This window comes from Artemia franciscana, chromosome 11 (genome assembly GCF_032884065.1).
Source record: "Artemia franciscana chromosome 11, ASM3288406v1, whole genome shotgun sequence".
In the NCBI taxonomy this organism is placed as follows: domain Eukaryota; kingdom Metazoa; phylum Arthropoda; class Branchiopoda; order Anostraca; family Artemiidae; genus Artemia; species Artemia franciscana.
The window spans coordinates 14,656,488-14,671,906 of NC_088873.1; the positions used below are offsets into that span (position 1 = coordinate 14,656,488).

General features: G+C 35.2%; 1 protein-coding gene across 1 annotated transcript in view; it reads right to left on the reverse strand.

The window, feature by feature from the left end:
• The window catches only part of LOC136032861 (kynureninase-like), a 65,770-nt gene that overhangs the window by 45,847 nt on the left and 4,504 nt on the right, over nucleotides 1-15,419 (reverse strand). Inside the window, exon 2 of the mRNA XM_065713275.1 lies at nucleotides 12,850-13,000. Within this exon, the coding sequence (XP_065569347.1) occupies nucleotides 12,850-13,000 (151 nt within the window). The remainder of the gene's footprint in view (nucleotides 1-12,849; nucleotides 13,001-15,419) is intronic.

A 15,419-nucleotide genomic window follows, 5' to 3' on the forward strand; every position in this document is an offset into this window, starting at 1 on the left:
CTACGCTGAACGGTGAAAATGAACAATCGAAGGTAATTAGTAAAATTTGTCAACTTTCTTTGGCCGTAACAATTCTAAAATAGACAATATGTTTATTCCGAAGACGATTACACCTTAAAGGGAAAGATGCACCTTCGTAAATCCTGCGGTATTATACACTCTTAGCTCTTTTTATTAAAGCCTCTTTTTTAATTTTGGAATTACTGTAATCAATCACTACATAGCTACACATATAAGTCTTTTTAACTAAAAATTGAGTTACAGATCTTTTCCATTTATTGAAGGTATATATTGCTGCGTAATTTCCAACATCACTAATTCTAACTATCAGATTTTTTTCACTGTCCTTTCAAAGATTATAGCTTTGTTGTAAGTAGTGACAAGAACTGGAGTTTAAACCCATTACTGAAAAAATGTTTCCATCCTAAAACCCAAATTAATTGGTTGGATAACGCAATTAATCAAGTGAAATATATTCGTAAAATTAAATAAATAAACAGATCTTTGCAAGATCTTTATACTGCCGAGGAAATCAAATCTTTTTTACTCTGTTTCAGCATTTATTAGAGAAAAAACTAATACGTTGAAAATGAAAACAAATCACAAATTTAAATGTTGAAAAAAGAATTGAACATACAAGACAAAGAAAAAAGAAATAATCTATCGAGCTGTATAACGCATGGTTTCCATCCAGAATTTGGTTAATATAATGCCTTTTATCTTTTTAAAAATGTCAAGTTAATTCACCATCTTGACTAAAATATTTACATGCAGTGCAGCATCGCCGGGATGCTTTCGCAAAGAAGAACAAATTCAACATTTTTGTCAAGGCACTTGCGTGTTATAGCGACCACACCAAAGAAGTGAAGTTAGGTTAATGAAATATACCACAATATAATGAAAATATAACATCGTCCTGACAAGATTATGGAAACTACATAAGAGAATTATGGAAAGCAGGCCACCCAGAACGCGTTATATTAAATACCTAAGCTAACCAACTCTACATATTAAATATCAAACAGTTCGTGGTAACAAACTGTAGTAAGTAGTGACTCGGCTCAATAGTAACCAAAACTCTAGAAAATTAAATTTTGATACCAATAGTTACATCAAAAGAATTGTATTTTTATGCTAATTTTAAATATAATAAATTTAATCAAGTATAGTCTTACCCATCAAATGTTACGAGCCTGAGAAAATTTGCCTTATTTTAGAAAGTAGGGGGAAACACCCCCTAAAAGTCATAGAATCTTAACGAAAATAACACAATCAGATTCAGCGTATCATAAAACTTTTCTGTAGAAGTTTCAAACTCCTTTCTACAAAAATGTGGAATTTTGTGTTTTTTGCCAGAAGACAGATCAGACAGATGTGTGTTTATTTGTTTTTTTTCCCAGAGGTGATCGTATCGACCCAGTGGTTCTAGAATGTCACGAGATGGCTCATTCTAAGGAAAATTAAACGTTCTAGTGCCCTTTTTAAGTGACCAAAAAATGGAGGGCACCTAGGCCCCCTCCCACGCTCATTTTTATCCCAAAGTCGCCGGACCAAATTTTGAGATAGCAATTTTGTTCAACATAGTCGAAAAGCCTAATAATTATGTCTTTCAGGATTACTTAATCCCCCAAAGTCCCTTGGAAGGGGCTGCAATTTACAAACTTTGACCGTTTTTATATATAGTAATGGTTATTGGAAGTGTACAGACATTTTCAGGGAGACTTTTTCGCGTTGAGGAGGGGGTCGGGAGGAGGGGTCGGGGGAGGGTTTACGTGGGAGGATCTTTCCATAAAGGAATTTATCACGAGGGAAGAGAATTTCCATGAAAGGGGCAAAGGATTCTCTAGCATTATTTAAAAAAAAACAATGAGAAAATAAATAAAAAAAGTTTTTTCAACTGGAAGTAAGGAGCAGTATTAACACCTAAAACAAACAGAAACTATTACGCATAATAGGGGGTTTGCCTCCTCATTAATACCTCGCTCTTTACGATAAAGTATTTTCAGTAATTTCAACTACTTATTCTACGGCCTTTGTGATTCAGGGGCCATTCTTATTGAACTGGGACAAAATTCAAGCTTTAGTGCAAAGAGCGAGGTATTGACTAGGGGGCGAACCCCTTCATATATGTAATAAAAATATACAAATATAGAGGTTTTTACGCAATTTAATTCGTAAGTCATGTATATTTAGAACGTTCGTAAAAAAAAGTTCTAGCTGCTTTTTAAATAACCAAAAATTAGAGGGCACTAGGCCTCCTCCCCCGCCCCTTTTTTTATTAAAATCGTCCATTAAAAAACCTTCAGAGATTAAATAAAAAGAAAAAGTATTTTTAACTTCATGTAAGGAGTGAAATTAAAACTTAAAACAAACAGAAATCATTTCTATATGAAAGGTGTGTCCCCTCCTCAACGCTTCACTATTTACGCTAAAGTTCTTTATTGTTTTAAAAAGTAGAGTTGTGAGACAGAGTCAAACTCTAGCGTAAAGAGTGAGCCGTCGAGGAGGAACAACTCCTTTAACATACGGAATAATTTCTGTTCGTTTTAAGTTTAAATGTCGCTCCTTATTTGCAGTAAAAGAAAAACTGATTTTTTATTCAATTTAATTAAAATATACCTACATAAAAACTATTTATCTTGCTGAGGCTGAGCTGCTTATCTCCGATTGGACACAGAAAACCGGTTTCATTACAGATCAAGAATAAATTGTGGTCGCTATAACAAGTACAAACCATCGCCGACTTACGGTGAAGATCCTGAATCTACTTTTCTTCAAAAACATTAAGACGCGTGTCCTTGGAAGAAAAAGAATTTTTAACCACCACAAGAACAACTAAAATAAACAAAGGTTTGATATAAGAGGTAAATTTAAGCCATATTAAGAGCCATTTTTAAGAGGTTTTAATGGACATACCTTGATCCTTGTTTCTTGATCCAAGACCATATATATATATATATATATATATATATATATATATATATATATATATATATATATATATATATATATATATATATATATATATATATATATATATATATTCATGCCACCGTGACAATAAGTGGCTGACCCACCCCCTAGTGAGTCATTCCAGAGGGAGCATTTCAATGAAAATGCCGCGTTTCTTTGAGCCAAGACTATGCAGCCCCGGTTGACAAGCGCACATTTATATCATATCTTCTCTTCAAATTTCATAATCTCCTTAGAAGTAAATTTAAGCAGCATTAACATATTTTGGGGGTTTTTTTTAATGAAAATGTTTCGTTTCTTTGAGCCAAGACATGCACTTCCTTTTGACAAATACTCAATCGAAAAATATTTTCTCTTCAACTTTCACATAATCTCGTTAGAGATAAATATAAGCCACATTAAGATATTTTCGAGAGCTCTTAATGAAAATACCTCGTTTCTTTGACTGAGCGTTGTACTAGAGATAAATTTAAATCAAATTAAAAGTTATTTCTGAGAGGTTTTAATGGAAATGCTATGTTTCTTTGAGCTAAGGCTATGTATATTCACGCCACCGTGAGAAGATGTGGTTAGTTCACCCTATCAAGCAATTCCAGAGGGTGGGCAGTTATCAGAGATATATTTAAACCTTACTAAGAGTTATTTCTGTGGAGTCTTAATGAAAATGTCTCATTTCTTTAACTGAATGTTAGGTTTCAACCCCCTCCCCACTGTTGAAAATTCATTTAACACCTCTCACCTTAACTTTAAGCTCTTATTTGGAAGTTATTTATTTACGATATCTTATCGGATGTTAGATTTCAGTCCCCTTATCCTTGAAAGATTTCTTTAACACCCCCCAACTTAACTTTAAGCTCTTTTATGGAATTCATTTATTGACGATACCCTACTGGGTTTTAGATTTCAGTCCTCCTCCGCTAAAAAAAATCATTTAACACCTACAACCTTAAATTTAGCCTCTTTTATGGAAGTTATTTATTCACGATAGCTTATTGGGTGTTATATTTAAGTCCCTCTCCCCAGAAATTTTTTTTAAACCCTCCCGTTTTAACTTAAAGCTATTTTATGGAGGTTATTTATTTACGATAGCTTATTGGGTTTTAGATTTCAGTTCCCCTCCGCCGGAATAAAATCTTTTAACACCTCCCACCTTAACTTAAAGCTTTTTTATGGAAGGAATTTACTTAATCTACTTTGGTGGGTTTTAGATTTCAGTCCCCTTCCCCAGGAAATTTGAAGGGACGTTTAATGTCAGTTTCTGCCATAAAAGATTAATTTTAACCCAAACGGGGTAAAAATATCACAGAAATCAATTTTAATAGTGTAAAGGTTCAAAAGAGAAGGTAATAAGCCAACTAATCTTGACAAAACACCACGGAGGGGGCATTTACTGTCATTTTGTGCCATGAAAGATCAATTTTTCCCATATTCGATCAAAATATCAGAAAAATCAATTTTTCATTGTTTAAAGCATTAAAACAGGAAGCTTTAAGCCAACCATGTCTTGACAGGCCATCACGGAGGAGCGTTGCTATTTTGTGCCATATAAGATTAATTTTTGGAAGTATTAGTCCAAGGCAATTCCTGACCTGTGAAGCTCAATGGATGGCACATGGCGCCCTCTCGTGTGCATTATTACACAAAAGACATTTTTCAGGCATTTTCGAAGAAAATACCCTTTTACATTAGAATCGCTCATTAAAACTTAAAGGAAAAGTCAAAATAACGTTTCTTCTGATGAATCGTCGTTATTGTCGAAAGCGTGGTATAATGTGCCAGACTAGTGGTACCCTCTGGTCTGCAACATTACACCTAGAGCATTTTCAACCTTTTCCCCTCAAAAATAAATTTATAAACTGCAAAAAAGGACCTTTGTTTTTTATTCGAACTTATGGGGTGCTTATTTTTGTTAGTGAAACCGGTTGCACCCTGACTTTTCTCTTTGTGAAACTTTTACATTGGTTTTTCTCCTCGTGAAACTGATTTTGTTCATTGAACTTGTTGCGTACTGATTTTCGTTCATGAAACTTGCTGCAAGTTGATTTTTGTCTTCGTAAAACTTTTACATTGATTAATCTCCTTGTGAAACTGATTTTTTTCATGGAACTGACAGCATGCTGATTTTTTTTGTGTTTGTGAAACTGATTTTGTTCATAGAACTTGTTAACTGCGGACTTTGTTCGTGGAACTTGTTGCGTGCTGTTTTTTGTTCGTGAAATTTGATGCATGTTGATTTTTTTCTTCGTGGCACTAGCAAATTTTTTTCTCTTCGTGAAACTGATTTCGTTCATAGAACTAGTAGCGTGCTGATTTTTGTTCGTAGAACAGGTCGCGTGCTAATTTTGTTCGGGAAACTTGTTGATGTTGATTTTTCACGAGTAGAAAAATCAACGTGCAACAAGTTTCAAGAACAAAAATAGTTTTATGAGGATAAAAATGAATATATACGTTTAACGAAGAGAAAAATCAATATGCAACAAGTTTCACGAAAAACTATCAATGGGCAATAAATATAAGGAAAAAATCAGCAAGTAACATGATCCTTGAACAAAATCAGTTTGACGAGGAGAAAAATAATTTAAACGTTTCATGAAGAGAAAAATTAACATTTAACAAGTTTCATGAACAAAAATTAGTACGCAACAAGTTCCATGAACAAAATCGGTTTCACAAGGCGAAAAATCAATGTACTATTTCACGAAGAGAAAAATCAACAAGAAAGAAGTTTCAAGAACAAAAACCAGCACCCGAAAACTCCCAAGAATAAAAATCAGAATGCCACAAGTTCCATGGAAAAAATCAGTTTCACGAGGAGCAAAATCAATGTGTAAGTTTCACTAAGAGAAAAACCAACATGCAACAAGTTTTACGAAGAAATATCAATAGGCAACAAGTTCCAAGAACAAAAATCTGCAGGCAACATGATCCTTGAACAAAATAAATTTGACGAGGAGAAAATAAAATGTATAAACTTCACGAAGAGAGTTTCACGAAGAGAAAAATCAACATGCAACAAGTTTCACGAACGAAAATCAGCACGCAACAAGTTCCATTAACAAAAATTAGCACACAAAATGTTCCACGAACAAAATCAGATTCACAAGGCGAAAAATCAATGTACTAGTTCCACGAAGAGAAAAATCAGCAAGCAAGAAGTTTCAAGAACGAAAATCAGCACGCAACAACTCCCAAAAATAAAAATGAGAATGCATAAGTTCCATGGACAAAATCAGTTTCACGAGGAGAAAAATCAATGTGCAAGTTTCACGAAGACAAAAATCAACATGCCACAAATTCCGTGAACAAAAATAAGCATGCAGCAAGCTTCATGAACAAAATCAGTTTCAGGAGGAGAAAAATCAATGTACAAGTTTCACGAAGAGAAAAATCAACCTGCAACAACTCTTAAGAGCAAAAATAAGCACTCAACAGGCTCCACGAGAAAATTTAGCTTGCAACGGGTTGCGTTAACAAAATAAATGTAACGTGGAAAAATCAATAAGCAAGTTTCGTGAAGAGAAAAATCAACATACAACTGGTTTCATGAGCAATAATCAGTGCGTAATAAATTCCACGAACAGCAACTTCCATAAAAAATCAGTTTTACGAAAAAAATTGACGCACAAGTGTCACGTAGAGAAAAATCAACATTGAACAGGTTTCACGAATGAAAATCAGCATGCAACAAGCTCCATGAACTAAATTGAGCAAGAAACAAGTTCCATGAACAAAACGAGTTTCACGAGGAGGAAGACCAATGTAAAAGTTTCAAAAAGAGAAAAATCAACATGCAACAAGTTTCAAAAACTAAAATCAGCTCGCAACTACTCCCAAGAATAAAAATAAAATACAAGAAGTTTCATGAACAAAATCAGTTTCACAAAGAGAAAAATAAATATCCAAGTTTCAGAAAGAGAAAAATCAGCAAACAAGAAGTTTCGCGAACAAAAATAAGCGCGCAACAAGCTCCATAAAACAAATTTATGAGGAAAAAATGAATGTAAAAGTTTCACGAGGAGAAAAATCAACATGCAACAAGTTTCCTGAACAAAAATTAGCACGCAACAAGTTCCATGAACAAAATCAGTTTCACAAAGAGAAAAATAAATATCCAAGTTTCAGAAAGAGAAAAATCAGCAAAGAAGAAGTTTCGCGAACAAAAATAAGCGCGCAACAAGCTCCATGAAACAAATTTATGAGGAAAAAGGAATGTACAAATTTGACGAGGAGAAAAATCAACATGCAACAAGTTTCCTGAACAAAAATTAGCACGCAACAAGTTCAATGAACAAAATCAGTTTCTCGAGAAAATAAATAAACGTACTAGTTTCACGAAGAGAAAAATCCATATGCAACAAGTTTTCCGACCAAAAACTAGTACGCAACAAGTTCAACAAGCAAAAATCAGTGAACAACTAAGTCCATGAGCAAAATCAGTTTCTCGAGGGAAAAAATCAATGTGCAAGTTTCATGAAGAGAAAAATCAAGATACAACAGAATTCACGAACAAAAAAATCAGTAGGCAACCAGTTCCATGATCAAAATCAGTCCAATATCGAGAAACATCATTGTAAAAGCTTCACGAATAAAAAAATCAACCTGCAACAAGTTTCACAAGCAAAAATCAGCACGCGATAAGTTCCACAAAAATCAGCAAACAACAAGTTCAATGAACAAAATCAGTTTCAAGAGAAAAATCCACGTAGAAGTTTAACGAAGAAAAAAAAAATCAACCTACAACATGTTCCCCGAAAAAAATCAGTACGAAACAAGTTTCACAAACCAAAAACGGCACAAAACAAGTTCCATGAACAAGATCAGTTTCACGAGGAAAAAACATCAATGTGCAAGTTTCATGAAGAGAAAGATCCACATGTAACAGGTTTCCCAGACCAAAATCATATCCAACAAGTTACACAAGCAAATAAAATCACGAAAAAGTTTCATGAACAAAATCAGTTTCACGAGGCAAAAATCTAAGTAAACGTTTCAAGAAGAAAAAAATCAGCATGCAACAAAGCATGAAAAAAAATCTGCACGCAGTAAGTTCCACGAACAAGAAAAAAATCAGCACTCAATCAGTTCAATGAACAAATCACGTTCACAAGGAGAAAAACCACTGTAGAAGTTTCACGAAGAGAAAAATGAACATGCAACAAGTTTCACGAACAAAAATCAGTATACAATATTTCCGTCAATACAAACTAGGAAACAACAAGTTCCATGAACAAAATCAGTTTCGAGAGGAAAAAATCAATGTACAAGTTTCATGAAGAGAAAAACCAACCTACAACAGGTTCTACGGCCAATAAACTGTACATAACAAGTTCCACGAACAAGAATCAACACGCAAAAACTTCTATGAACAGAATCAATTTTACAAGGAAAAAATCATTCTATAAGTGTCACAAAGAGAAAAATCAATATGCAACAGGTTTCATAAACAAAATGAGTTTCATGAGGAGAAAAATCAATATCAAAGTTTTACGAAGAAAAAAATCAAAATGGAACAGATTAAACGAAAAAAATCAGTTTCACGAGGAGAACAATAAATGTACATTTTAGAAAGAGAAAAATCTGCGAGCAACAAGCTCCTTGAACAAAAACCAGCACGCAACAAGCTCCATGAAAAAAATTCATGAGGAAAAAATGAACGTACAAGTTTTACGAAAAGAAAAATCAACATACAACAAGCTTCACGAACAAAAAACAGCACGGAACAAGTTCTATGAACTAAATCAGTTTCACGAGGAAAAAAATAAATTTATAAATTTCACGAAGAGAAAAATAAACAGGCAACAGGTTTCAAAAACAAAAATCAGCATATAACAAGCTCCACGAACCAAAATCAGCATGCACCAAGTCCTACAAACAAAATGAATTTCAGGAGGAAAAAAATCGATGTACAAGTTTTAAGAAGAGAAAAATCCATATGCAGCAATTTTACCGAACAAGAACCAGTATGCAACAAGTTCAACAAGCAAAAACCAACACGCAACAAGTTCCTTGAACAAAATCAGTTTCACGAGGAAAATAATCAATGTACAAGATTCAAGAAGAGAAAAATCAACATGCAACAAAATTTACGAACGAAAATTCAGCATGTGATTAGTTCCACTTATAAAAAAATCAGCACACAACCCGTTTCATGAACAAAATCAGTTTCACAAGAGGAAAAATCACTGTACAAGTTTCACGAAGAGAAAAATCAATATACAACAAGTTTCACAGAGAAAAATCAGTACGCAATGCGTTCCATCAACAAAAATAAGCAAACAACAAGTTCAAGGAACAAATCAGTTTCACGAGAAGAAAAATCAACATATAATAGGCTTCACGAACAATAATCAGTACGTAACAAGTTCCGCGAACAAAATCAGTTTCACAAGGAGATAAATCATTGTACAAGTTTCGTGAAGACAAAAATCCACATGCAACATGTTTTACAAACAAAAAAAAGTAAGCAATAAGTTGCGTCAACAATAAATCAGCCAACAACAAGTTCAAGGGACAAATCAGTTTCACGAGGAAAAAATCAAAGTACAAGTTTCACGAAGAGAAAAATCAACGTATAACAGGCTTCACGAACAACAATCAGTATTTAACAAGTTCCACGAACAAAAACCAGCACGGAAACAAGTTCCATGAACAAAATCAGTTTCAGAAGGAGAAAAATCTTTGTACAAGTTTCACGAAGAGAAAAATCAGCATGCAACAGGTTTCACGTACAAAAATCAGTACGAATACGTTCCGTCAACAAAAATCAGCAAACAACATGTTCGAGGAACAAATCAGTTTCAAGAGGAAAAATCGAAGTAAAAGCTTATCGAAGAGAAAAATCAAATACAACAAGTTCTACAAACAAAAATCAGCATGCAACAAGTTCCATGAACAAAATGAGTGTCACGAGGAGAAAAACCAATCTAAAAGTCTTATGAAGAGAAAAATCAACACGCAACAAGATTCACAAACTAAAATCAGCAAGCAATAAGTTCCACGAAGAAAAATCAGCATGCAATAGGTTTCATGAACAAAATGAGTTTCACGAGGAGAAAAATCAACGTAAGTTTCACGACGAGAGAAATCAACATGCAAGAAGTTTCATGAATAAAGATCAGCATGCCAAAAGTTCCAAGAGCAAAGAGTCTGACAGCAACAAGTTCCACGAAAAAAATCAGTGTCAAGAGGAGAAAAATAAATGTACAAGTCTCACGATGAGAAAAATCAGCATGCAACAAGTTCCATCAATGTCATCAATTTCAAGAGGATCAGCACGCAAAAACTTCCATGAACAAAATTAGTTTCACGAGGTGAAAATCAATGTACTAGTTTCACAAAGAGAAAAATTTATAAGCAACAAGTTTCAAGAACAAACAAATCAGCACACAGGAAACTCCACGGAAAAAAAATCGGGACGTAGCAAGTTCCATGTGGAGTTTATCCTTCCAACGTAAATGATATTGATCGAAAATATATAATAAACTAGTTATTGTCAATGACCAGCTATAGATTACCATGAAGGCAACTGCATGAGGAATCATGGAATTGGCGGAACTTGGAGCAGGATTGGTGGAATCGGAATTGCAGAATTGGGGACAGAAGTGGGGGAACCGGACTGACGCAAACGGAGACAGATTTGGAATCATTTGAGCCGGAGTAGAAACCAGCAGAATCGGAGGTGGAACCGTTGTAGCCGGGGGTTAGAAGTGGGGAAGCGGAATTGATTATTACTTTATTAAAAAAAAATTTGAAAAAGATGTCTTAGGAGTAAGGATGGAGGTTCAGAGGGTTCCAAAGGGCCAGTCATGTTGTGGCACGGTAACATAAAATGAAATAGAGTATCACGGAGGGTTGTCTTGCAAAAAACATGAGCCAATGAATTTAATGCATGATTTTTAATAAGAAAATATCTGGGAAATGTCTTAGGAGTGATGAGGGGTGTCAGAGCGTCAGCAATAGCGTGGCAAAGTAGCATGAAATGCCCTGAAGGATATAACATTGAGGAGTGGCTTGCAAAAACACGGAATAATGGACACTATAACGTGGATTGCTTGGACTAACATGTTCTACAGCTTAAAGTTGAGGTGGGAGATCATAAAAAAAATTCAGTAATGAGGGGGGGGACTGAAATTTAACATCAAGTCGAAGAAATGATATTTTGATTAAGACCTCTCAGAAATAACTCTTAATATGGCTTAAATTTATCTCTAATAATAAACCTCTCCTCTAGGAATGGTTACTTGAGGGCCTCGTTGGGATTGGATGTTAGGGGTCCCACTGAAATTGCTCGCTAAGGTCCTATTGGAATTGGATTCTAGGTCCCCCGTGGAATTGATGCTAGGGGGTCCCGCTGGAATTGCTGGTTAGGGGGTGGGACAGCCATATATTGTCACGGTGGCGTGAATATGCATAGCCATGGTTCAAAGAAACGTAGCATTTACATTAAAACCTCTCAGTAATAACTCTAAATATAGTTTGAACTTATCTCTAATATCAGCTCCCCCTCCTCTGGAATTGGTTACTAGGGGGCCCAGGTCGTAATTGGATGTTAGGGAACCCTACTGGAATTGCTAGCTAGAATCCCATTGGAAATGGTTTCTATTCTCCCAGTGGAATTGTTTTCAGGGGATACCGCTGGAATTACTCGCTAGGGGGTGGTTCAACCACATATTGCCAAGGTGGCGTGAATATGCATAGTCTTGGCTCAAAGGCATTTTTATTAAGACCTCTAAGAAATAACCCTGAATATGGTTTAAACTTACCTCTGATAACAAGCCCTCTTTTTGGAGTTGGTTGCTAGGACAACCGTCTTTCTTTAATTCACACTTGTTTGTGCTTATATTTTATCCTATCTCACGTTATTCGTGTTTTGTTTTTCGATTTGTAGAGTGTTAACTGCTTTTTTTGTGATTTCATGGTTCTTTTTCCTTATATTTTATGCTTTAAAGGTATGTTTTTTCATATCCACGTTTTTTTACGTTTTTCACGGTATAAACTTTTTTCCGTTTGTTGAGTTTTAACTACCCTTTCTGTGATTTTATGATTTTATGACGTTTTTCTATTAATAAAACTTTTATTTACAATAGAAAGTCTGTGTCATTTTAGATTACTTGTTCGAGGACGAATCTTCAATATATTTCACTAATGCAATTTAAGCATCTTGTAGCATATGCACATAGATACGCCCATCCAAGAATGTCCTTAACATAAGCGTAAAATTCTTTGTAGCAAAGAGGAAAAGGGAATAAACTTTGATCATGTCAAATTTTAACAACGGGACACAGAGAATATAAATGACAACCGGGACACTCAAAGAAAAATTACAGACTGGGACACCGGGACACAAATAACGACTGGGACACAGGGAATATAAATGACGACCGGGACACAGGGACAAAACTACAACGGGGACGTCAAGGGGCACAGAGGGGATATATGAATGACGACCGGGACACAGGGAATGTTCGATTAGCAATCACCATCAACAAAGCTCAAGGGCAATCATTAGAATAATGAGAGAAATTGCAGACGGGACACCGGGACACAAATGACGACCGGGACACCGGGACACAGGGAATATAAATGACAACCGGGACACTCAAAGAGAAATTACAGACTGGGACACCGGGACACAAATGAAGATGTGTTTTGTAGGATTAAAATTTTTATCAGCTTTGCAAAAATTTAGATTAGTCAGATGGTGACTGGATCCAATTGTAGCCTACCTGTTTCCTAGTTAAAACATCACTTGTCTTTAACGATTTTAAAATAACAATAAAACAAACAAAAAGCCAATTTCTGATTAAAAACAATGTCTGAACAATCCTCTATCTTCAATCGTTCAAAAACAATAATACTGAATAAATAAAATCTTACTACAGGGCAGGTCCTTGATCAAAGGAATCTCAAATAGCTGTCGTAGGTGTCCAAGCTTATCCAAAGAATCTAAATGCTTTGCAAATTCTCGACTTTCTGCAAGAAGTCCACTTTCTTTGGCAATTTTGAACAGTGCATTCTTAGGAGAATCCTAAAATTTAAGACTTTATATTTTCATTTGATAAATACACAATGATAATAAAAATTCTTATCATTATTATACACATCTTTAAACACATATCATTATATACGTATGATGATACATTGTACACATTATAATGTATCACACCCCCAAGCCAACCCCTCCCCCTCCCCGCGCGTAAGTCGTTACGCGCCATATTAGTTACGCGCCATTGTAGTTGTGTCCCTGTGAATATAGATAGATGAATATATGTTTTTAACTACGTAAAAGTTGCGAATGTACAACATTCTCCGCTGTCCCACATTGTCTGTGCATATAAGTAGAATGTCAGGTTTACCGACTCTTGAACATGCAACATATAATTGTCCATGGGAAAAACAATCCGTATTCAGATCTAAACAACATTTTTCTAATGATTGCCCTTGAGCTTTGTTGATGGTGATTGCTAATCGAATATTCCCTGTGTCCCCGTCGTCATTTATGTATCCCCCTGTGCCCACCCCGGCGTCCCCGTTGTAGTTGTGTTCCTGTGTCCCGGTCGTCATTTATATTCCCTGTGTCCCGGTGTCCCGTTCGTCATTTGTGTCCCGGTCTGTAATTTCTCTTTGAGTGTCCCGGTCGTCATTTATATTCCCTGTGTCCCAGTGTATTGATCTTGATTTTCGATTTGGGCACCAAAGACGCATTTGGAAACATGAGTTATATTTTCTGATGTTTAATAAAAACGCTTAGATTCTGGCGTAGTTTCAGCATGCAAAGTCTTCAATGGCTCTGGTGGTGCAGCCAGTTGAGGAAGTTTAACTTTTCCTGAGGCGCAACACATCTACTCAAGCTATAATCATCGACTGGGCTGTACCTGATTCCTCGGCACGCTTTCTTTTTGCATTATCTCTTTGAGCCGCGAGCCTGTTTTCATGTTGTTCTTGTGATTCCTCGACACGCTTTCTTTTCTTACTTTCTCAATTAGCCGCAAGCCTTTTGGCATTAACTCTTTGAGAAGCTTCCTTGGCTGTTTCTTCTGCCATTGTAGGATTTATACTAAATTTCTCTTTGAATCAACTCTTTGAGCAGCTTCCTCGGCTGTTTCTTCTACCATTGTAGGATTTATACTAAAATTTCTCTTTGAATCAACTCTTTGAGCAGCTTCCACGGCTGTTTCTTCTACCATTGTAGGATTTATACTAAAATTTCTCTTTTAAACACCCCCTTATATACTTGTAATGACGTCATATACAAAGCCTTATATACTTGTAATGACGCCATATGCGTACAAACAAACAAACATACAACTTATTTTTATACATACAGATATAATGATGATACACAATAATAATAATATTAGTAATATATTAAAAGATCAAGATATATTACAGCTTCATTTTTAAATGGGCATATTTCTTTGGCGATTCTGAATACTGCATTCTTATGGGAATCCTAAAATTCAAGCTTTTATATACTCATTTGACAAATACACGTAATGACCAGGAATATACAATTTGGTAGATTATTTCATTATAAGTATATTACGGAGCTATATTGGTTTTTACTACTTGTTACGTTTATGCAAACCTAGCTAGAGCTCATTGAGTAAGCGGAGTTCAAATTTTTTTGTTTAAAAATAACAATACAACGTCAAAAATTAATACCACCAGATTTCTTACCGGTTGTAGTTCTCTTGTTTCTGATATTTTAAATGATGTTTCGTCTTGAACTGATATTTTAAGCAGATCAGCATTAAAATAGGAACAGCTTGCTCAAAGAATCAATTAAATCGCTTTTCCTCCAAACATATGATCTTGATACGCTCCTTTTCTGCCACTACCCAAGTCTATATTTAAAATCACCCTTACAATTTTCGCTTAAAGTTTAATCTAGCTCCAACAATTCCATGAAAATATTTTTTCTGTACCTGAGATATCGTTCGTATTTCCTTTTGACACCTTGGATCCCTACAGGGGACTTCTTATCTAGATAAACATTCTATGACAGCTTTAAGTTAGTGCCCTTAGCAACTCCTGCGATGCTGCATATATCCCATTTTGACAAAAAAGGCCGAATATATTATGTTTGGATTTAGTTCAACACCTGTCAGAATTCCCTGAAAGTGTCAACTTAATACAATATCCTACTTTTGAGCCATTTTGGATATGCCAATTTGACAACCTTGATGTACATGGTGGCTTTTGATTTAGTTCAGCAATACCCTCAACGTTCCCTGAAAGTTTCAACTTAAAAACCTTAGCCGCTCCTGAAACATTGCGGATATGCAATTTGGCAACCTAGATGCAAATTTCATTCCTCTTTCTCCGCCATTCTAAGATAACACCGATTTAATACCTTTCGCTGCTACTGGAATTTGGTAATATACCTTTTGGTTAAACTGGATACACACTCAATCTTTTAATTTAGTTAAACTTCTTCCTTAATT